General features: G+C 39.0%; 1 protein-coding gene and 1 long non-coding RNA gene across 5 annotated transcripts in view; one reads left to right on the plus strand and one right to left on the minus strand.

The window, feature by feature from the left end:
• The window catches only part of CNST (consortin, connexin sorting protein), a 122,335-nt gene that overhangs the window by 52,551 nt on the left and 45,897 nt on the right, over window positions 1–23,887 (minus strand). For 2 of the 3 annotated variants that reach the window (XM_072830257.1, XM_072830258.1), the window contains exon 2: window positions 19,300–19,725. In XM_072830257.1, coding sequence (XP_072686358.1) covers window positions 19,300–19,675 — 376 coding nt within the window. In that variant the 5' untranslated portion in view covers window positions 19,676–19,725. Of the gene's footprint in view, window positions 1–12,880; window positions 12,920–19,299; window positions 19,726–23,887 lie in introns of all 3 variants that reach the window. The other variant, XM_072830256.1, reaches the window with a different exon arrangement.
• LOC140635518 (uncharacterized) lies at window positions 12,437–22,748 on the plus strand. Of its 2 annotated transcripts, none has more exons than XR_012032835.1 (3): window positions 12,437–12,671; window positions 16,573–16,725; window positions 21,946–22,748. It is a non-coding gene; the product is annotated as an uncharacterized lncRNA (long non-coding RNA). The 2 variants fall into 2 exon arrangements; XR_012032836.1 differs by lacking the exon at window positions 12,437–12,671 and adding an exon at window positions 12,876–13,007.

A 23,887-nucleotide genomic window follows, 5' to 3' on the forward strand; every position in this document is an offset into this window, starting at 1 on the left:
ATATACGTAAATATAAAAGTCAGGATAATTGTACTTCTGGTTTGTAATTCCTGTTTTTTCCATATCATTTAGAAGGAAAATGTATTAAAATATAATTATGTTAATTGGAACAAAAAACATATAGAACAGAAAACAAATAGCTAAGCGCCAGAAGTAAGTCCTTCCTTGTAATTACTTTAAACTGTAAATGGTTTAAATTCCTCAATTAAAAGGCAGCTATTAGCAGAATGGATGGCTTAATGATAAATTCAACCAAATACTTTTTATTTTTATATTTTTAAAGATTTTATTTGTTTATTCATGAGAAACACAGAGAGAGAGGCAGAGACACAAACAGGGAGAAGCAGGCTCCACACAGGGAGCCCAACATGGGACTTGATCCCAGGTCTCCAGGATCAGGCCCTGGGCTGAAGGTGGCGCTAAACCGCTGAGCCACCTGGGCTGCCCCTCAACCAAACATTTAAAGAAAAATTAACATGAATTATCTTTAAACTCTTCCCAAAATTTGAAGAGGATGAAACACTGAGTCATTCTATGAGGCCAGCTTTACATTGACCCCAAATCCAGACAAAGACACTAAAAAAAAAAAAAAAAAAAAAAAAAAAACTGCAGACCCATATCCCTTATGAAAGTACATGTAAAAATGCTCAACAAAATACTAGAAAAACAAATTCAGCAGCATATGAAAATGATTATATACCGTGATCAAGTTAGTTTTATCCCATGAACTCAAGGGTAGTTCAACATAAAAGCAATCAATGTAATACATCATGTTAACAGAATGAAAAAAAAAAACACATTATCATCTAATAATGCATAAAACACATCTGACAAAATCCAACACCCTTTTTTGATAACAACTCTTAATAAATCAGGAATAGAAGTGAACTTATTCAATATAATAAAGGCCAAACATGAAAAACGTACAACAAACATCAAGGAACAAGAAGAAATAAAAGGCATTCAAGGTGGAAAGGAAGAAGTAAAACTATCTCTATTTGCAAATAACATCATCTTACATCTAGAAAACCCTTAGGAATCCATACATACGGGGCACCTGGGGGCTCAGGGGTTGAGCGTCTGCCTTTGGCTTAGGTCATGATCCCAGGATCCTAGGAACAAGTCCCACATCAGGCTCCCCAGAGGGAGCCTGCTTCTATCTCTGCCTATGTCTCTGCTTCTGTGTCTCTCATGTACAAATAAATAAAATCTTAAAAAAAAAAGAATCCACAGATAGAATTATTAGGCCTAATAAATCAATTCAACAAATTTGCAAAAATCAGCTGTATTTTTATACACTAGTACTGAACAACTGGAAGAGGTAGTTAAGAAAACAATTCCATTTACAATAGCATCAAAAAGAATAAAATACCTAGGAATAAATTTAAACACGGTGAAACAAGTCTTGTACACTAAGAACCACAAAATAATACTGAAAGAAATTAAAGAAGATAAAAATAAGGGGCATCTGAGTGACTTAGTCAGTTAAGCATCTGCCTTTGGCTTTGGTTATGATCCCAGGGTCCTGGGATCTGGCCCCATGTCGGGCTCTCTGCTCATCAGGGAGCCTTCTCCTCCCTCTCCCTCTCCTTCTGTCTCTAACCCTCCCCCTGCTTGTGCTTGCACGTGCGCTCTCTCTCTCTCTCTCTCAAATAAATAAATAAATAAATAAATAAATAAATAAATCTTTAAAAAAAGGTAAAAATAATAGAGAGACATGCACTGCTCATGAATTATAAGATTTAATGTTAAGATGGCAATTCCGGGAGAAGAAATGTGTGGGAAATATCAGAAAGGGAGACGGAACATAAAGACTCCTAACTCTGGGAAACGAACTAGGGGTGGTGGAAGGGGAGGAGGGCGGAGGGTGGGGGTGAATGGGTGACGGGCACTGACGGGGGGCACTTGATGGGATGAGCACTGGGTGTTATTCTGTATGTTGGCAAACTGAACACCAATAAAAAATAAATTTATTATTAAAAAAAAGATGGCAATCTCACCAAACAATCTACAGATTCAGTGTAATCCAAATCAAAATCCCAACAGTGTTTTCTGCTAAAAAAGAAGACAACATCCTAAAATTCATATAAAATTTCAAGGGACCCAGAATAGCCAAAATTGTCTTGAAAATGAACAAAATTAGAGGACTCATACTTCCAGATTTCAAAACTTATTATAAAGTTACGGTAAAAACACACTGTGGTATTGGCATAAGGATAGACCTATTACATACATACCAATGGTACAGAATTGAGAACCCAAGAATAAACTCTCATATTCATAGTTAATGCATTTTTGACAAGGGTGCTATGGTCATCCAATGTGAAAAGAAGTGTTTTCAACAGACTGCTGGGGCAACTGGATATCTTCATGTAAAAGAATGAAGTTGGATCCTTACTTATATATAGAAGGAACTAAAAACGGATCAAAGATGGGGTGCCTGGGTGGCTCAGTTGGTTGAGTGACTGACTCTTGATTTCAGCTGAGGTCATGATTTCAGGGTTGTGAGATGGAGCCCTGCATTGGGCTCTGCACTGAGCATGGAGCCTGCCTAAGATTCTCTCTCCTACTGTCCCTCTCCCTCCTAGAGCTCTCTCTCTCTCTCTCCATCTCTAGGTGGATCAAAGACCTAAATAAAGAGCTAAAACTTTTAGAAAAAACTTTTAGAAAAAAGTTTTCAAACTTTTAGAAAAAAACATTGGGGAGTTATTTTCTTTACATTGGATTTGCCAATGATTTTTTGGATAAGGCATCAAAAGCACAGCAAATAAAAGAAAAAAAATAGATAAATTGTTTATCTAAATTAAAAACATCTGTGAATGAATGTTAAAACTAAAATGTGAGTGAAAAGACAATCCACAGAATGGAAGAAAATATCTTCAAGTCATAAATCTGATAAGGAATTAATAATATCTAGAATACATAAAGAACTTCTACAACTGAACAATAATGAAACAAACAACCCAATTCAAAAATGAACAAAGGACTTGAATGGATGTATCGCTAAGGAAGATACACAAATGGGCAATAAGCATGAAAAGATGTTGAATATCACAAGCCACTGGGAAAATGCAAATCAAATCCACAACGAGATGCCAGTTTATACCCATTACTATGACTATAGCGTAAGCCTGATCATTTGGTTTGCCTATAAAAACCAGTCTGGAATAAACATGCTGCCAGTTACACTACTAGATGAAGAGCCAGGCCACCCACCCATGTAGTTCCCCTTTTCACAAAGCCCTGGTTGACCTGGATAACTGACCATTTGACTGATCCCTTCTCCCTTCCTGTGCTTTATTTCCTGCTCTTATGTTTTAAATTCACCCACAAAGTCCTAGGTGCTCTATCCTCCACCAAATAAAGGCAAAACTCCAATCTGTTTTCCCTCCCTTTTTCTATAGGTGATATTGCTGCGTGGCTTTGAGCATGTAATGTACCCTCCAAAACTTATAAATTACAACCCTTGTTTTTTCAAAGTTCACTAATGGTTGTTACTGAGGTGTGTCTTGGTTTTTTTTTTTTAGATTTTTAAAAAAATTTATTTATTCACGAGAGACAGAGAGGCAGAGACACAGGCAGAGGGAGAAGCAGGCTCCATGCAGGGAGCCTGACGTGGGACTCAATCCCAGGTCTCCAGGATCAGGCCCTGGGCTGAAGGCGGCGCTAAACCACTGAGCCACCCGGGCTGCCCTGAGGTGTGTCTTGTAATTGTAATCAGAACTGCAAGGTCCTGTCCAACCACAACGTTGTCTCTGGTCAGGGAAATGTCTGTGGGGGCCACCTCAAGTAATATCAGTAAGTGGCTGGTGGTATTTCTAGCCCATAGCATCGCTATCCACGGGTGAGATGGACACCTATCAATGGCAATCATCAGACAAACAGACAGGATGTAGAGAAACTAGAACCCTTGTGCATCCCTGATAGGAATGTACAATGATGCAGCTGCTAGAGAGGACAGTTTGGCAATTCCTCAAAAAATTAAACTTTATTACCATATGATCTAGCAATTCCATTTCTAGGTACATATATACAAACCAGGTATATTTCTAGGCATAAGGCACTCAAACAGATATACGTATGCCAATGTTCAAAGCAGCATTATTCACATTTTTCAAAAGATTTTTAAATTTATTTATTTTAGAGATAGAGTGAGAGGGAGTGAGCAAGCAGGGCAGGGAGAAGAAGAGGGAGAGGGACAAGCAGACTCCCTGTTGAGTGCAGAGCCCGACGTGTCTCGGGGCTTTATTTCAGGACCCTGAGATCATGACCTGAACTGAAATTAAGAGTCAGATGCTCAAGTGACTGAGTCACCCAAGTGCCTTGCAGCATTATTCACATTAGCCAAAAGGTGAAGATGAATGGATACACAAAACGTGGTATATATGTGCTGCAACATGGGTGAACTTGAAAACATTGCTCTAAGTGAAATAAGCCAGTAACATAAAAACAAATTATTGTCTGACTGTACTTAGATGAAAATCTACAACAGGAAATTCATACAGAGAGAAAGCAGAACTGAGGTTACCAGGGGGGATGAGAGGAGGGATGTGGAGCTATTACTGAATGTTCACAGAGTCTCTGCTTTGAGTGATAAAAATTTTGGAAATGGTGGTGATGGTTATGCAACATTATGAATGTAATTAATGACTTTGAACTGTACTCTTAAAATAGCAAATTTGGGCAGCCCTGGTGGCTCAGCAGATTAGTGCCGCCTTTGGCCCAGGGTGTGATCCTGGAGACCCAGGATTGAGTCCCATGTCGGGTTCCCTGCATGGAGCCTGCTTCTCCCTCTGCCTGTGTCTCTGCCTCTCTCTCTCTCTCTCTCTCTCTCTCTCTTTCTGTGTCTGTCATGAATAAATAAATAAAATCTTAAGAAAGAATAGCAAATTCATGTTATACATATTTTGCTGCAATATTAAAACAATAAAAGGAAAAAAACAATAAAAGGGAAAAAAGCGCCTTCATTTCTGTGATTTCGTGTTAGGATTCTTAGAGTTATTACATAACTGAATTTCTCAAACCGCCTGACTTGTTTATACTGATGCATACCTTGGGCGTAATTTTGGAAGATGGATCAGAAATAATTTTTAGGGGCCCCTGGGTGGTACAGTCAGTTGATTGGTGGACTCTTGGTTTTGGCTCAGATAGTGATCTTGGGGTCCTGAGATCTAGCCCCAGGTCGGGCTCCCTGCTCAGCCTGGAGTCTGCTTCTCTCCCTCTGCCCCTCCCCACTGCTCACACAAGGTGTCTCTAAAATAAATAAATAAAACTTTTTTTTTTAAAGAAAGACTTTTTAATAATGTTATATGTAGTTCTGATGGCAGACTCTCTGTGCTTCGCTCCTTTTTCCTTCTACATTTCCTCACTGTGAGGTGGTTAGTGCCATAAAAATGGAGAGGAGAGCACTCATATTTAAATATCCCTGATCACTGGCTAAGCAGTTAAGTATGAAAAGGAAGGAATACTTCCTTTTAAACTTTGTAAAAAGGAAGTATTCCTTCCTTCTCCCCAACATTAGATACTAGTGTTATGAGTGAGATAAATCTGAAAATGAGCCAACTTCCTTGTGACCTGACCTGGGGTCAAAGGGATACCTTATGTAATCATGGCACAATTACCACCTGCTCCACCCCACACATTCCTCTGCCTTCAGAGGAAACAGCATACAGCAGAGGCTGGGAGCTGAGGCCACATCAAGCTGCCCTGGGACTAAAGGAAGTGACCCAACTCCTCATAAACGAATGGCTAAGGATGACATAAAGTGACACATGACGGACACCCAGTGTTTAGTACACACTAAAAGTGGCAGCACCGGTCTCTTGACTGAGTGTCAGGCAGGTGATTTCAGTCAGTGTCAATACGGGACAGGACGACATAAATACAGACACTGGACTTTATGAAAATTCCTTAATGTTTCAGGACTATTGAGAGGGTCAGAACTCAAAGAAGGCTGAGAGACCACTCCAGGCGTTAGCTAAATCACCAATGTTTTCATTGCGTTGGTGGCAATGCACCATGCAGATTCCATGGTGCATTACACAGCACAATATAAACCTTCTAAACAATGTTCTTATTTTCCTCTCAGGTAGATGCCATGAAAGATGCTTGAGTGGAAGGAACAGCCCTTTTCACAGCTTGTTTGCTCTGCTAAAGCTCTTAAAGAAGCAGAGCTCTATTTACTCATCAGGATTGTTCATGAGCCCAGCCTAACTGCTGTCTAGATCTATCATAAGCCTAACTTGATATGCACGCACTGCTGCCTCCAGCCAGCCTTGAACTCAAAGACCATTATTTCTTTTTCTCCTTTCATATAAAAGGCTCACTTAAGATACAAGCTGTCTGAATATCCTGAACTCAATATTTAGACTTACAAATACACAGCAGATCTGAAAAAGGGTTTCAAGAAACTCAAAGGTAGTTCAACAGATGTATGCCCATGATGCTCAGATGCACTGTTAAAAGCCCGTCTCCACATCCACTGACTCGTCAATTGAAAAAGCAGATAATCCCACTAGCAGTTCTAAGTGACACCCTTCCTATCACAGCTATTCCCTCAAGTTCTACCACTTTCTAATTTTTTTTTTAATTTTTTTTTTTATTTATTTATGATAGTCACAGAGAGAGAGAGAGAGAGGCAGAGACACAGGCAGAGGGAGAAGCAGGCTCCATGCACCGGGAGCCTGACGTGGGATTCGATCCCGGGTCTCCAGGATCGCACCCTGGGCCAAAGGCAGGCGCCAAACCGCTGCGCCACCCAGGGATCCCTCTACCACTTTCTAGAGTGTGGTCCAGGCTGTTTTCAATTCATATTCAAGGCATAATTAGTACACATAAATATTGCTGGGATTTAGTTCTAAATTATGTGTAATATGTCAGCCAGCTGGATTGGATTCCCTAATTTTCTTCTTAGAAGTCTGCTTAGTTAGACATTTTATACTTAACTCATTTTACTAAAAACTAAAAATGAAGATTTCTCTAAGCATACAATTAATTATGCTAGTTTTTAGACTTTTCATCTACAGACAAATACCAAAGTTTTTTCTTATCTTAAGCACTACCAAAGTTCAAATGCAATTAATATGTTATTTTTCCTTTAGAAGTGCACTGCTAATCTCAAAAAAGGCTAAATTTTACCATATTTTTCAGTTCATTCCAAGCATATTGAATTCATCAGCTATCAAATATAAAATATTCCTTGGTTCTCTAGGATAAACAAAATTCTCAAATTTGATGTGGCCTATAAGAAACATGATCTTCTTATAAACTGAAATTACACGTATTTTATTTCTCTAACAAATATAAAGGTATACATTTAAATTCAAAACTTAAAAAGTGCCTATTTGTGGAAGAAGAGGGAGGACCTAAACACCCAAAGGAAACCAGATTGCTAAATTTTCCTTAAAGCCTCCCTCCCTTCCCTTAATATTCTGTAATTCTCTAAAAGCTACTGACATCAGAGATTCTCTTTGCAATTAGTGGAATTATATAAGAAAGAAAAATTTAGAAAGCCAGGAGTTAACTCTGAACCTTCAATAAGTCAAAAGAAAAACAGAAACATGCCGAATTTCTTGCAGTTTACAAAAAAGGTTGTCACATTCCATTATGCCAATAATCTGTAAATTTTGCAGAGACAAAGGACCACACCCCAACCATTTCTTCATATCACCGAGCCAACTACCATCCCAAATTGTTTTCAAAACTGTTTTACTGATATATATATATATATATATATATAATTAAAGTGTCCATACATACATATATAATTAAAGTGTCCATACAGTTCAATGGCTTAGTATATTCAGTGGTGTGCAACCATCACCACAATCAATTTTACAAAGTTTTTATTACCCAAAAAAGAAACCCTATACTGTTTAGCACCTAATTTCTTTATTTCTCCCAATGTTCCCAGCCCCAGGTAGCCACTGATCTACCTCCTGTCTCTAAGGAATTGCCTACTCTGGATATTTCATATAAATGGAATCATACAATGTATGTATGGTCTTTTGTGGCTTTGTTCACTGAGGGTAAGGTTTTCATGATGTAGGATGTGTCAGTACTTTATTCTTTCTTTCTTAGAGAGAAAGTGCACACACAGGAGGAGGGGGCAGGAGCAGAGAGAGAATCTCAAGCAGGCTCCATGCTCCAGTGCAAAGTCCAATGCAGGGCTCCGTCTCATGACCCTGAATCATGACTGGAGCTGAAATCAAGACTCTGATGTTCAACCAGCTGAGCCACCCAGGTGCCCCAGTACTTTATTCTTTTATTGCCAAATAATATTCTATTGTATGGCTATACCCTCTACCTGCTTTTGATCATATAGCTACATTTTTCAAATGCCTGTTTATGCTTTTTTCACGATTAGAAGCCAGTTGGATGTAATAACTTGGTTAAAAACACAACAAAACAAGAAAAAAGCCCTTTGAATTAGTTTTGACTCTGTGAATGATGCTCAGAAATAGTTATTTTAAATAAATAAAGGTAAAAAGACATGTACTCTTTGTAGAGATTATGAACAAACAACAGTTGGAGTAAACAAAACAAAACAAAAAATCCAAAAAGCAAAAGGGACAATTTTGGAAAGTTCGACTTTAACAGTAGAAAACTGAGAAGCCAAGTCCCTAAACATCCTACCTGAATTTATGCTTTCATTAAGCTGAGTTCTATGAAATCAGTCACACAATATTCTTAGTAAAATAAAGACAAAAGTCTTCATTTGTGCTTGTGTCACTATATATGTCTAATTGCAGAAAAATATATACATTTTTGAAGGTGCAGATTTCTCAACTTTTCTTTATATAAGAATATCACATTATAGAGACTTGATGGAGAATGCTGGTTTCTGGAAAGAATTTGAAAGGCCAGACTGAGAAGAATTCCCTTCTTTTTCACCATCTTTCTATATAGCTAACAGAGCATGACTGAAATCATGAAAAAAATACCTATATAAGAAGCAGAAAGTTGTCTGACCAGCCTGTCTATGCCACAGAGTCTCCTGAGTCCCACCAGCAATCTCAGAGAAAGGCGCTCAGACCAAAAAGAATGTGGCTAGAAGTACCGTTACCTTCTGGCAGGACTGCTGTCATACTGGGGAGACACAGGGCTCTTCTGGCCTACTGAATGTAGGAGTAACCTGGGAGAGGTCCCCAGTGATCTGCCTCTGAATATCCATGCCCTTGGGGAATCCTCTCCCGGTATGGGCTGGACCTAGTGACCTATCTAACACAGAACATGGGAAAAGTGACATTCTGTCACTTTTTAAAAGATTTTCTTTCTTTATTTAAGAGAGGAAGAAAGGGAATGCGTGTGTGAGTGGGGGGAGGGGCGGGAGAGGAAGAGAGGAAGAGAGAGAGAGAGAGAGAATACTCAAGCAGACTCTGTGCTGAATGGGAAGCCAGAACCAGTGCTCGATCTCACCACCCTGAGATCATGACTTGAGCCAAAACCAAGAGTTGGATGCTTAACCCACTGAGCCACCCAGGTACCCCAGAATGTCACTTTTAAAATTACACTTTAAAAAAAAGTGTTTTGGGGGGTGGTTCAGTCAGTGGAGCATGCATGTGGCTCTTTGTCTCGGAGCTGAGTTCAGGTCCCACACTGGGCATAGACTTTAAAAAAAAAAAAAGGTGTGGCTTCTCACTGGGGTGCTCTCTCTTGCATTGCTACCGTTGGGGAGAGCCAGCTGACATGGTGTAAGGCATGAGGTAAAGTACTGGGAGGTAAGCCACACAGGGAGGGACTGAGGCCGATTATGTACCGTCTGAGTGAGCTTGGAAGCACATTCTCCAGGCCCAGTCCAAGCCTTGACATGACTGCAGGCCTGCCCAATAGGTTGACTGGAATCTCATGAGACTTAAACCAGAGACAAGAAGCTAAGCCACACCCAGATTCCTGACCCACAGAAACCATGAAATTATAAATGTGTGTCATTTTAAGCTGCTAAATTTTATGAATATTTGTTAATGCAGTAACAGATAACACCAAACTATGTAAAATTCTTCAATTTTCTGCTTTTTGATTATATTCTACTGTCCCTTCCCACATATTTGTGTTTTCAATGGCAACAAACACCATTCCCAATGCTCCTGGAAATGGCACAGTCTGTTGGAAGGACTAGAGGATGGTACAGGTTACATTTCTACCATTCTAGCTACCAAGTTAGGATCATCCTCAGAAGAGGGTGACATGTTTCCCCAAACCCTCACCTGAGCTGTTCATGGAAGTTTTCCACTATTTCATTTGTGGTCAGAATACCTAGGAGACTATACTTGAAGCTCATGCCCATCATCCTCCAAACTACTCCCTCCATCCCACACACTGAATTTGTGTTCCTTCCTGCCCTAAGCCACTGCTCTCAGCATGGACTTCAAGTACCATGCACCCTTGGGATAATTCTATTATTTGACTTAACACTTGCCTTCCCATTGAACTCCAGGAGGAGTCCATGAGGGTTAGAGCATCAGCTGTCTTGTTATTGCTGTATTCCTATTGCCTGGAAAATATTTACACAGTAGAATGTTAATGAAAGTTGGAGAATTTCCATCGCCATTATTATTAATCCTTTTTTTAAAAAATTTTTATGTATTTATGATAGTCACACAGAGAGAGAGAGGCAGAGACACAGGCAGAGGGAGCAGCAGGCTCCATGCACCGGGAGCCCGACGTGGGATTCGATCCCGGGTCTCCAGGATCGCGCCCGGGCCAAAGGCAGGCGCCAAACCGCTGCGCCACCCAGGGATCCCCCATTATTATTAATCCTATCGAGAGAAACTCACTGTTTAGCATGACAAGCAGAACTCTGCTACACAGGAAACACATCTGGCTCACTAGAAGCCATGGGTTCACATCCTATTTTTCCCCCTTATCTCCTGCAGAGATGGACAAGGCACTTTATAGAGTAAACCTGAATCTCCATATTTATAAAAATTAAGGGTAGTCTACCTTCTGGGTGGTGAACACATTGAGATGTGGGAGAGAAGTCCACCTGGAAAGGGAGTGGATAGCTCCCCGCCCTTTCCCCAGACCTTGTCCTATGCATTTCTTTCATCTGGCTGTTCCTGAGTTATATCCTTTCATAATAAACTGGTGATCTAGTAAGTAAAAATCAATAAATTAACCAGTAAAATTTAGAAAAATGAAAGTAAATTTTAAAATAAATTTTAAAAGGAGGTTAAAGTAGGCCATTTTCAAGATCCTTTCTAGCTTTCCCAAAGCTACATCTTTAGCCAAGATCACAGTCCTGAGATCTAGACCAACTGCCTGTTCAACATGCCCACTTAGATGTCTAAAGGATGTCCAAACACCTGACTCCAAATCACCACACTGCCTTCTGCCCTCCTCTTCCCACACTTGCTCCCTGTCTTTCTATATTCCCACCCTCTGTAAGCAGCATTATCATGCATCTGTCCCCTAAACCACACAACTGGGTTAATTGTGGACTCTTTTCTACACCTAATATATGACCTGGACCAGTTAATTCCACCCCCTTAGTAACTCTGAGCCCACTTACTTCTCTCCAGCCCCACAGCTACTCCCTCATAAGGACCACTAGCAGCATCCCCTGCATAGATTATTGCAAAGGCCCCATAACCAGTTGTACTACCCCTAATCTTCTAGTATTCTAACCCATTCTCCACATTGTAGACTGAGCGATCTTTCTAAAAAACTGCAACTCACATCACATCAATCCTGTTCAGACCTGCTGGGAAGGCCCAGACTGGTTATTACAAAACAATAATTCTTTATAACCTGGACCTGTTAATCTTTCGAGCTTCAGTCTCTCTACTGTTGTACTCTCTACTTTTTCCCCTAGATTCATTCTTCCCTTCTATTCTGCTCCAGACAAACTGAATATTGAGAGTTGCTGAAACATGGGGTATTCCCTTCTCAGAATCCTCTGGGCTTCTGTCTGTAGTGTGCCTGCTACTTCTGAGGTCTTTCCTTTGCCCTCTATCCCCATTTCCTTTCCTTAGCTAGCACTTATTTGTCCTCAGATCAGCTTAGATGTCCAATCTCATCAATTCCTCCTAGAAGCCTTCCATAACCCACCAAGGACAATATTTCCACAGCTCCTAGTACCAGTAATGACTCTATATGGCTAGACTGAACTTGTTAGTTACTTGGTTCCCATACTCAAACACACAAAACTCAATGGCAGGTTCACCAACAATGTTATAGTGCCTTGCATACACAACAATGCTCAATAAATGTCTGTTGACTAAGTAACTCTGTATGGTTATATAGAATAATGTAAAAAAAATTATAAGGGGAAGAATTCTTCTCTTATATAAAGTTATCATTTAGTCTATCTTAAAATATTTTTGTGGTGGAAGACTAATGGCCCCCACAGATATTCATGTTCTAATCCCCATAAATATGTCACATTATGTCACAAAGGGGAATTAGGCTGCAGATGGGATTAAGGTTGTTGGTTGATTAGTTGACCTTAAAAAAAAGCAGATTATCCTAAATTATCTGGGTGGGCCTTTACACGTGGAGGGAGTCGCATGTTGGCTATGAAACTGTGGAAGGGCAGCCACAAGCTGAGAAATGCAGTACCTAAGAGCCGGAAAGGCAAGGAAGCTCAATTGCCCCTACAGCGTTGGGAAAAGAATCCAGCCCTGCTGACACCTTGAGACCCCTGTCAGATTCCTGACCCACAGGACTGGATGGTAATGAATATGTGTTGGTTTTGAGCCACCAAGGTTGTGGTAATTTGTTATGGCAGCAATAGAAACCTAAATGTACTTTTAATATTGGGGCTTTTTTTAAATAAAGAGAATTTTGGCTAGGAACCTTAAAGTCCCTTCTGATTCTACAATTATTTGGATCTAAGTAAATCAAAAGTCTTTTATTCTATTGTTACCTAGGAAACAGTTACCTTTCAGAGGAGATAGGATCTGTCTTCTTTGATCAATCCCTGAGGGAAGAGTAAAAAGAGAGGATACTGTTTCTGCAGGTCACTTTCTAAAGAAATTTTAATTTAAAAGAGCTGAAGCAAAGATAAGGTAAACCAGGACCTCAGAATCCTGAAGAATCTTGAAAGTTTAGTGTATAGTCTGCAAGCGAGTTAAATTGTTCATTTACCTACCTAATGAACAGAATGGGTTATAACCCCAAAATATCAATACCAGAGTCTATCATTCTTAGACAAGTTTTACCAGGCCTTTACACTTTTTTTTTTTAAAGATTTTATTTATTTTTTCATGAGAGATACAGAGAGAGAGAGAGAGAGGCAGAGATACAGGCAGAGGGAGAAGCAGGCTCCATGCAGGGAGCCTGACCTGGGACTCAATCCCAGGTCTCCAGGGTCAGGCCCTGGGCTGAAGGCAGGGGCTAAACTGCTGAGCCACCTGGGCTGCCACCTATACACTTTTTAATTCGAATGCTCTTAGGTAAGTATCCATAGTCTTGTTCACCAAAGTCCACATCAATCCCATCAATCCTGGCCAAAACTATAACATATACATTACTCAACGGACTCCACTAGGCATTTGGCATCCCCATATGCCCATAGGCATATAGGGGCCAACTATAAAGGTCTGCCAATGGCTGAAGTCAGATATGTGAAATTTAAATTTGGAAAACAAAACAAAACAAAAATAAATTTCGCATTTGCACTACCAGTTACTTTTACAGCATTACCAGTTATTACTTTAGATAGCAGTTAACTTGCCAGCAGGCATGTGATACCTAAAATTAAGCCAGGGTGGCCCTGGAATTACAATTTTTGGAATACACCTTAGGGGAGCAAGGCAGGGACAGGTAAACCTGAAAAGAGAGTATTAAAAAGATCTCAGGAGATAAGAAAGATACCGACAAAAGAGGTAAGATGGTGTTAGAGTAAAAATTAAACCAATTTCTTAATTTTGTTGAATGTTGCTCTGGGTTGAGGCACTCAGAAATCATCCTGTGACACACAACAAGACAAGTACTATCTAGAAGCACTTAACTTTGGCTGGCTACTTGATAAAGTGCTCTGCATACAGGATCACTCATTCTAAGGACAGTCTTGTAGAAATGGTAGGATCAGCCCACCTACAGATAAGGCAACAGGCTCAGGGAAAGGAGTTACTTTTCAAAGGTCACAGAGGTAGGAACAGGCAGGGCCAAAGTCTTTACTCTTTTCACTCTGTAAACCTGACTCCAGCCACAGATGCATTCCCAAGATTTGTTTTCGTCCAGCTTTCATGCCCTTCTGTCACCCACCCTCTCCCCACCTCCAGCTTGAGGCCGTCAGGGGAACAAGCCAGGGCATTGACCAGTGAGCGCTGCAAGTCAATCTGGAAGTTCTTCCTTTCTCAATTTCTATTTGCTGCCTATCTCTGGCTTCCTGCCATTTGCTGAAATGTTTGGTTAAATGCTTAGATACTAAGGTGACTGAGTAAATAAAGTATGTTTGATGGCAAGCATCAGAGCTTAATCTGAACTTGTCTTTTATAACCACACAAAATTTATGGGTTAATGGTTGCCAGAGGGTGGGGGGGGGATAGAGAAATGGGGAGTGACTTCTAATGGGTACAGGATTTCTTTTGAGGAGGATAAAATATTCTAGAATTACATACTAGTGATGGTTGTATAACTATGTGAATATATTAAAACCAGGAAGCTGTATACTTTATGAAGATGAATTTTACGGCATGTGAGTTACATCTGAAAAAGAAGACTGTAGAGGAACTCTTGGGTGGCTCAGTGGTTGAGCATCTGCCTTCGGCTCAGGACATGATCCCAGAGTTCTGGGATGGAGTCCCACATCGGGTTCTCCGCAGGGAGCCTGCTTCTCCCTCTGCCTATGTCTCTGCCTCTCTCTATGTGCCTCTCATGAATAAATAAATAAAATTAAAAAAAAAAGAGACTGTAGCAAAAAATCAAAGGATCAGATATTAACAAGTGTTGGAGAGGATATGGAAAAATTATAACCCTCATATGTTGCTGGTGAGAATGTAAATGGTGTAGCCACAGTGGAAGATAGTTCAGGAAGATAGTTCAGCAGGTCCTAGAACAGTTAAACAAAGTGTTTATTTATGATGCAGGAATTCTACTCCTAGGCATAATCAAAAAAAAAAAAAAAAAAAGAAAGAAAAGAAAAGAAAACATATGTCCACATAAAAAACTTGTATGGTGTATGGTAATGTTCTTTGGAGCATTATTCAGCATAGCCAAAAAGTAGACAGTCTAAATGCCCATCAGCAAATAGATAAATGAAAATGTGGTATATCCATTGCAATGGAATATTAATTGACAATAAAAAGGAATAAAGTGAGGCAGTCGGTTACTGCCTTGGGCTCAAGTCATGATCTCAGGGTCCTGGGATTAAGCCCCATATGTCGAGCTCTGGGCTCAGTGGGGAGCCTGCTTCTCCCTCTTCCTCTGCCCCTCCCCCTGCTGTGCGTGCACACTCTCTCAAACAAACAAATAAATGTTTAAAAAAAAGGAAAAAAGTACTGATATGTGGGGGTACAATATGGATGGATCTTGAAAACATTATGCTAAGTGAAAGAAGCCAGTCGTAAAAGACCCGTTGTACGATCCCATTTACATTTATGTCCTGAGGAGATAAATCTATAATGAAAGAAAGTAGATTAGTGGTTGCCTAGGGCTGGGATGGCTCAGTGGAAAATGGGGAGTGCCCACTAATGGATTTTGGGTTTCTTTGTGTGATGATGAAAATGTTCTAAAATCAAAGGTGGTAATGGTTGTACAGCTTTGGTTAATATACGAAAAATCAATGAATTGTACATATTAAGTAACTGAAGTGTATGGTATGTGAATACCTCAATAAAGCTGTTTTAAAAATGGGGGAGGAGGGCAGAGGGAGAGGGAAATCTCAAACACGCTTCACACCCAGCAGGGAGCCCAACGGGGTTGGGGGCTTGATTTTAAGACCCTGACATCACAATCTAAGCTGAAATCAAGAATTGGACAGTTAGCCCACTAAGCCACCTAGGTGCCCCAAGCTGTTAAAAATTTATAGACTAATTTTCATTTGTCTTTAAGGTATTTACTTAGAGCCACGCCAGATTCAACTATAGTGAAAATTTGCTGTAATGGAGCTTGAAACCCTGCTTAGTTGACTATATTAAAGGGATTCAACTATTTTAAGGAAAGAAAATCTCATAATATAATGGCAACTGGACTTCTGTGAGGCTGAGTTCACGGTTTTAGCAGATTAACAGAGTGCTGCCTTCGGAAAAACCTGTAAATGACATCTCCTAATATTATTGCTCAACTATTTTTCCAGTACTAGCTTTCAGATACATGAAAAATTATTATAAATTAAACTAGGTATAGAAGCATAAGAGTAAATATATTCATCTTAACATGTTTTTTTTTTTTTTTTTTAATTGTTGAAAGAACACCTATCTATAACAAACTTATTTCTGGTCTGGAATTGAATATCATGTTTTATATATCATTTCACATTTGAAAAGCTATTATTAGAAAAGTACTCATTTGCAAAATTTTGAAATTTTATTTACTTAGGATCTTAGAATTTCACAATAATGGAAGACCTATCATACCCATGGCTAGACACCTATGTATGGACACTCTGCATTGTTTGCTCTGACACAGGAAATGGATTTGGGAGTGACAAGATGGAGACATCTTTAGGCAGCTTTACTCCAGCTGAAGATGATGGCGCTGAATGGTGGCAGTGGAGATGAAGAGAAACAGACTAACCAGAGAGATCTGAGGGAGATATGATCACTTGTACCTGGTGATAGGGTAAGTATTAAGAGGACAGGCTTCTGCAATCTCTCAGGATAGAGTGAGAAGAGCCCCTAGGCCATCCTAAAGCTTCCCATGCCAGGTGCCTTCCAGGTCTAGAGAGAAGTAATTCTGCTCTCCTGGAAATCTTTCCACTCAGCTTAAAATTCTTCTGCCCACCCAAACTTATCTTCTTTTAACAACAAAACTTAATGTACAAATAAAAATGTACCCCTTACATATAAAAAAACCCCTATATGGATACAGAAGTGAATCACCAAATTTTAATCAAGGTTGGACCAAACCATCTCTGTTCAGGAATCTAAGGAATTGGGATGCCTGGGTGGCTCAGCAGTTGAGCGTTTGCCTTTGGCTCAGGGCGTGATCCCAGAGTTCCAGGATTGAGTCCCACATTGGGCTCCCTGCAAGAAGCCTGCTACTCCCTCTGCTTATGTCTCTGCCTTCTCTCCATGTCTCTCATGACTAAATAAATAAAAATCCTAAAAAAAAAAAAAAAAGGAATCTAAGGAATTCATAGCTTGGAAAGGAATTTTATAGATATATACAGATGAACATCATCATTATACATTTGAGAAAACAAAAGTACAAAATGGTTAAGTCTCACCAAATGACCTAGAACCAGAGGTAATTGAATGTAGGTTTTGCAACTCCTAATTTTCTTACAGTTTTAAACTAATTTTATTTAAGATATATAAAATAATTTTACAGCTAATCTGTATAAAGACTATTCCTAAGTTTTATAAATCATATATTTCAAAATGCATATCTGCTCAATGGCTAATAAATAACATAACTTTAAATAATATAATCACACCTACGGCAAATGGAATAAGGTCATGGAAAGAAGGAATATAAGGAGCCATAATCTTGAAGCTATGATTGACCCATATACATATGCAACTAGGTCCCAGTTCTTAAAAACACATTAGAGAGGCATAGTCAAATTGCTCTTGAATTATAGTTATTGGATAAATCAATTTATATACAAATAGCACTACATACATCATCTGCTTATTTTAGGTCTTTTAAGAAAAGGCTTTCTATATGTCTTTTCAAAAATTATTTTAATTTTCTTTAAGCATACTAAAGAAAAGCAAAAATGAAGGGATCAGTGAAAAGTGGAAAGCCTAACTAAGGAGCTACATTAAAAAGTTATCAAATCACTTTACTGAATAAATAAGGATCAAGGTGTAGAAACTGGAAAGTTTCATCTTTTACTCCAAATTAAAAAAAACAAGAAACAGGATATGGATAAATGGACTATATTTCTAAGCAGCAGAAGATGAGGAGACACTGTCCTTGGTTCTCTGGAACCTTCTGCAAAGACGTGGCTGAGGTGAGGCCATGCTACACTAGAGTCCCGGCCTCAGCCTCAGATGTGCCAGAACTCTCTAGTTCCACGTGTTTCTGATGGCAAATAACCACAGGCTGCCTTTGCCCCAGGGTCCCCCGTGATTAAGGAAAAAAAAGTCCATAGCTCCAAATTTTGCCAAACTATATACCACAGGACAAATACTCTGCCAAAAAAAACCCCCAAAACCAAAAAACAAACATAAAACAAAAGAAAGATAAAAAAAGAGAAAAGAATTACTCTGAATTACTTTGTAACCAAAGTGATACAAAGAAAGCTAGATGTCCTGTTCAACACTGATATATCATTGATATAAGATTAATATATGTTAATGCATATTATTCACTTAACTAAGTGACTTGGAAAGATTCTATAAAGATTTTAAAACTGTACCAGCACCTTGCACTCTCTCAAAAATAAACAAACAAACAAACAAACAAATAAAATGTTGGGAGATCGAGCCCTATGTTGGACTCCATACTCAGCATAGAGTATGTTTGAGATTCTCCCTCTCCCTCTGCCCTTTCCACTGCTCTCTTTCACTCTCTCAAACAAAATAAATTTTAAAAAACCCTGAACTGTACCAGCACAAAAACTCACAGATGAGAGATAAGAGCCACAGTGATGACAGAAGGAAATTTCTAGGGCTGATTCTGGTAGAAAATGATCTAATTTATAAAGGAAGAAGACTACATATATTTTAAATACTTAGTGTGGGGGTGCCTGGGTGGCTAAGTCAGTTAAGCATCTGTCTTTGGCACAAGTCATAACTTCAGAGACCTGGGATCGAGCTCCATGTTGGGCTCCTGCTCAGTGGGGAGTCACCTTCTCCCTCTTCCTCTGTGCCTCCCCCTGCTCATGTATGCTCGCACATGCTCTTAAATAAATAAACAAAATCTTTTAAAAAATAATGAATAAAATATGTACAAATAACTTCAATTTCAGTACATTTATTATAGCAAATTACTGGGAATTGCTGTAAAGAAGTAGTGAAATAAATTACGCACACCCATGGGATGGAACACTGTGGAATATGTCACGTGTATGAAACGCCACACAGTTGGATCTACTCATGCTGCTGCAGAAGTAGCTCCAGAGTATATTAAGAGAAGTAAAGCAAGATGCAGGACTCTTGGGATGATACAAGTATATGGAATATGGAATGAGAAGAGTTTATTTTTAGGTGAAGAATAGCATAAAAAATAATTTTAAAAAAATACCTTGTGGTATCTTAGTCATGCCTTTTTTGGTTCTTGTGCTTCTTTTTCCAGGTACTTTTCTGTCCCTTCCCACAAGGGCCTGCCCATCCCTGGGGCTTTCACAGGAAGTATCCTCCAAGCTCTCCCACACAGCCACCTCACAGCTTGGTGGGCAGTTTTCATTATTGTTGATACTGTCCTGGGCAAGCACATCAGGTTTGCCCATGGCGCTGGTACCGCTGCTCAGACACTTGTGCCCGTCCCTCTCCAGCTGATTTTCATTTTCATCTGATGCAGAAGGCAAGCATGTCACTATGCGTCCCACACCGTCACCGGGATGGCACCCATCTTGTGACTCTATCTGCAGATTATCTGTAGGAGTTCCGCTGTCATCCATCAGAGCATCTTTTGTTGAACCATTTAAGTTTCAATCAAGTCTTTCCATATCTACAAAGACAAAAAGAAAAAAAGCTGCTTCAACTCTGGATTCTCAGTGATCTTTGAATTTCCTCTTGAGCTGTTTTACTCTAAGTAGGGAAAGGACAGAAAAGACCAAGGTTCATTTCTACTTCTTCCCCACTCACAACCCCACCCAACCTTACCTGGTTCTTGCTTTACTACAGCGGTTCTCACCCCTGGCTGCATGTTTATTACCTGAAGAGTTTGTCCAGCATGGAGCCCTGCTACTGATATGTTTTTTTAAGTTCTCTAAGGTATTTTACTGTGCATGATGTTGGGACCATTGCCTTAATGAAATAAATTAATGGTTCAATGAGGTTATCTGCTAAAATCAATCCCTCATGTTATTGCTAGACACTTCCCAGACAAATGTACATTGAATAAGTCCTTTGTCTGCCTGAACAGCAGCAATATTTGGAAACAAACACATTTAAAGATATTGAAAAAGTAAATAAAAAAAGGTATGTAGAAAAAAATTCAGGTAGTATATATTTATACTCTATTATACTCTATATATTATACTCTATTCTCTATATGTCATTTACTTACTAAAAATAAGCCCTGGAAAGTACCTTAGAATTGTCGGCAAATTCCTTTTATATAATTAAAAAAAAAAAAAAAAAAGAAAAAAAAAAGAGGGCTATGATTAACTCTAGGCTAGTTTAGACTTGGAAAATCTAAATCTGCTCCAAGGATCCTTCTAACATTGTAAAGACATAGAAAATAGATTCCAAATCTTTTATCAGACATGTTTATCCCCTCTTATCATCTAAAAATATATTACATTTTAAGGAAAATAATGTCAGCAAGATTTTGGAATTCTTTGCTTGTCAATCATTATTCTGCGTTTGAATCAAACATTCCAGTAATCTGAGAAAAATGTTAGTGACTTTCAAAATTCTTCAAATTAATATAAATTCTTATTTGGTGTTTAGAAACACATCTATAAAGTACAATTCTTTTAAAACATGAAAACAAAGCACAAAATAAAACATTAGCCCCGCACTGACTGCATCATATGTTTTCAACATATTTTGCAACTGGAATATTTCATTTGATTCAGACATAAAAGTACTGGTTGGCAAACATAAAAATATCTAAATTTGTTTGGTATCATTTTCCTTATATCATTGCCCTAAAATAAATCCTAGAGTATACTTTTTAATTTAAAAATAGTTACTATTTTAATCAAGTGTCTTTGAGATCACTATCATGCTCTGAACCCAAGCCCGCATAACTTTTAAAATGTATGCAGCTAAAACAGACAAAGATCAATAGAACACGATAGAGAGCTCAGAAATAAACCCAAAGTGATATGGTCAATTGATCTATGACAAAGGAGGCAAGTATCTACAATGGAGAAAAGGCAATCTCTTGTGGGGAAAACTGTTAAAGAATGAAAACCGCACCACTCTCTCACACCAAATATACACAAAAATAAACTCTGAATGGATTAAAAAGACCTATATATGAAACTTGAAAGCATAAAAGTACTAGAAGAAAACACAGCCAGTATACTCTTAGATATCAGCCTTAGCATCATCTTCCTAGATATATCATCACAAACAAGGAAAACAAAAGCAAAATAAACTATTGGGACTACATCAAAATAAAAAGCCTTTGCAAATGAAGGAAACCAACAAAGTGACATGGCAACCTACTGAACAGGAGAGGATATCTGCAAATGTTGTATCTTATAAGGGGTTAGTATACAAAATATAGAAAGAACTTACACCATACCAAAAAGCCAAATAATCTGATTTAAAATGGGCAGAGTACCTGAATAGACATTCTTCCAAAAACAACAGCAATGAAAATGCAAACAAATGAAAAACAAAACACACAGATGGCCAACAAAACATGAAAGGATGCTCAACATCACTCATCATCAGAGAAATGCAAATCCAAACCACAATGAGATATCACCTCACACCAGTCTGAAAGGTTAGGATCAGAAAGATAAGAAATAATAAGAGTTGACAAGAATGTGGAGAAATGGGAACACTTGTGCACTATTAGTGGGAATGCAAACTGGTGTAGCTACTCTGGAAAACAGTATGGAGGTTCCTCAAAAAATTAGAGATAGAAATATCAGATGATCCAGTAATTCCACTGCTGGGTATTTACCCAAAGAAAACCAAAACACTAATTTGAAAAAATATATACACCCCTATGTTTATCATAGCATTGTTTTTTGTTTTTTTAAAGGTTTTATTTATTCATGAGAGACAGAGGCAGAGACACAACCTGCAGGGAGCCTGATGCAGGACTCGATCCGAGGACCCCAGGATCATGACCTGAGCCGAAGGCAGATGCTCAACCACTGAGCCACCCAGGCACTCTATCACAGCACTGTTAACAACTGTGGAAGCAATCTAAGCAACATTGATCAACAGATGGATAAAGACTGTGTGGTATATATACACAACATAATAATACTCAGCCACAAAAAAAGAATGAAATCTTGCCATTTATGACAACATAGATGGACCTAGAGGGCATACTGCTAAGTAAAAGGAGTCAGATAGAAAAAAACCAATATGATATGATTTGACTTATATGTGGAGGCTAGAAACCAAACCAACCAACCAACCAACAACAAAAAGCAGAAACAGAATGATAAATATAGAGGACAAATTGTTGGTGGCCAGAATTAAGGGCTTGGGGTAGGGGCGAAAATGGTGCAGGTGATTAAGAAGTGCAAACTTCCGGTTATAAGTAAGTGACAGGGATGAAGGGTGCAGCATAGGGAATATAGTGGATAATATTGTAATAATCTTGTTGTGACAGATGATAACAATACCATGGTAGCACAGTAATAACATTCTTAGTGTAAATCATTATGTTGTAACATCTGAAACTAATGTAACATTTTATGTCAACTATACTTCAATAAATCAACAAACAAGTAAATAAAGTGCATGTAGCTAATACAGTGAAAATGACCCAAATGATCACTCACAGATGAGTAGATAAACAAAATGGGGTCCGTTCACGCAAGGAAATATTATCTAGCCATAAGAAGGAAGTTCTGATACATGTAAAAATATGGAAAAACCTTGACAACATTATACAAGTGAAATTAGTCTGACACAAAGGGATGAAAACAGTATGATTCCACTTGCATGAAATTTCTATGGCAGACAAATTCATGGAGACAGAAAACAGACAACAGAGATGGAGGGCAGGGGAGAAAAGGGAGTTCCTGCATAATGGTTGCAATTTTTGCCTGGGGTGATGGAAAAGGTTTGGAAACGCAGCAGTGATGGTTACAAAACAGCGATGGTATTACTAGTGCCACTGCATCATATACTGAAAATCCGTTAAAATGGCATATGATATGTATACTTAATCGCAACAGTGAAAAGAAATTCATGTCTGTGCAGGAAAAATGTCAGTCCTTAAAACTAGGAGCAGCCTTGGCTATCTTCTAAATAATTCCTTTACATTCTTTTTTTAAAAGATTTTATTCATTTATTTGAGAGACAGAGACAGAGTGCATGAGTGGTGGGGGATGGGGAGAGGGAGATGAAGAAGCAGACTCCTCACTTAACAGGAAGATGGACCTGGGACTCAATCCAGGCCTGATCATGGCCTGAGCTGAAGGCAGACGCTTAACTGATTCAGCCGCCCACGTGCCCCTAATCACGCTGTATTTTTTTTTTTAAGATTTTATTTATTTATTCATGAGAGACAGAGGCAGAGAGAGAGGCAGAGACACAGGCAGAGGGAGAACAGGCTCCATGCAGGGAGCCCGACGTGGGACTCGATCCGGGGTCCCCAGGATCACACGCTGGCCCAAAAGTGGCACTAAACCGCTGGGCCACCCGGGCTGCCCTAATCCCATTTATACTAACAGAGAAACCAGGTTTCATATTTCACCACATCATTCAGCTAATAAGTTTCTAAACTAACTTACTTCCATTTCTAAAACGAATATGGAGCACCTATGATTCTGAGGCCATATTTTTGATCACTGTGCGCTCTGTAGACATTGGGGAGAAAGTCACTGAAAGGAGTATTTCACTCCAGCTGTGGTATACCTTGATGAAGAAACTCCACTACAGCAGAGGACACATCTCTAATGACCAAGAAGTTCAAGTTCCTGGAAGTACTTCTTTCCTTTCCCAGCAATTGCTAGATCTGCACA

The sequence above is a fragment of the Canis lupus genome, chromosome 6, assembly GCF_048164855.1.
Source record: "Canis lupus baileyi chromosome 6, mCanLup2.hap1, whole genome shotgun sequence".
Lineage (NCBI taxonomy): Eukaryota > Metazoa > Chordata > Mammalia > Carnivora > Canidae > Canis > Canis lupus.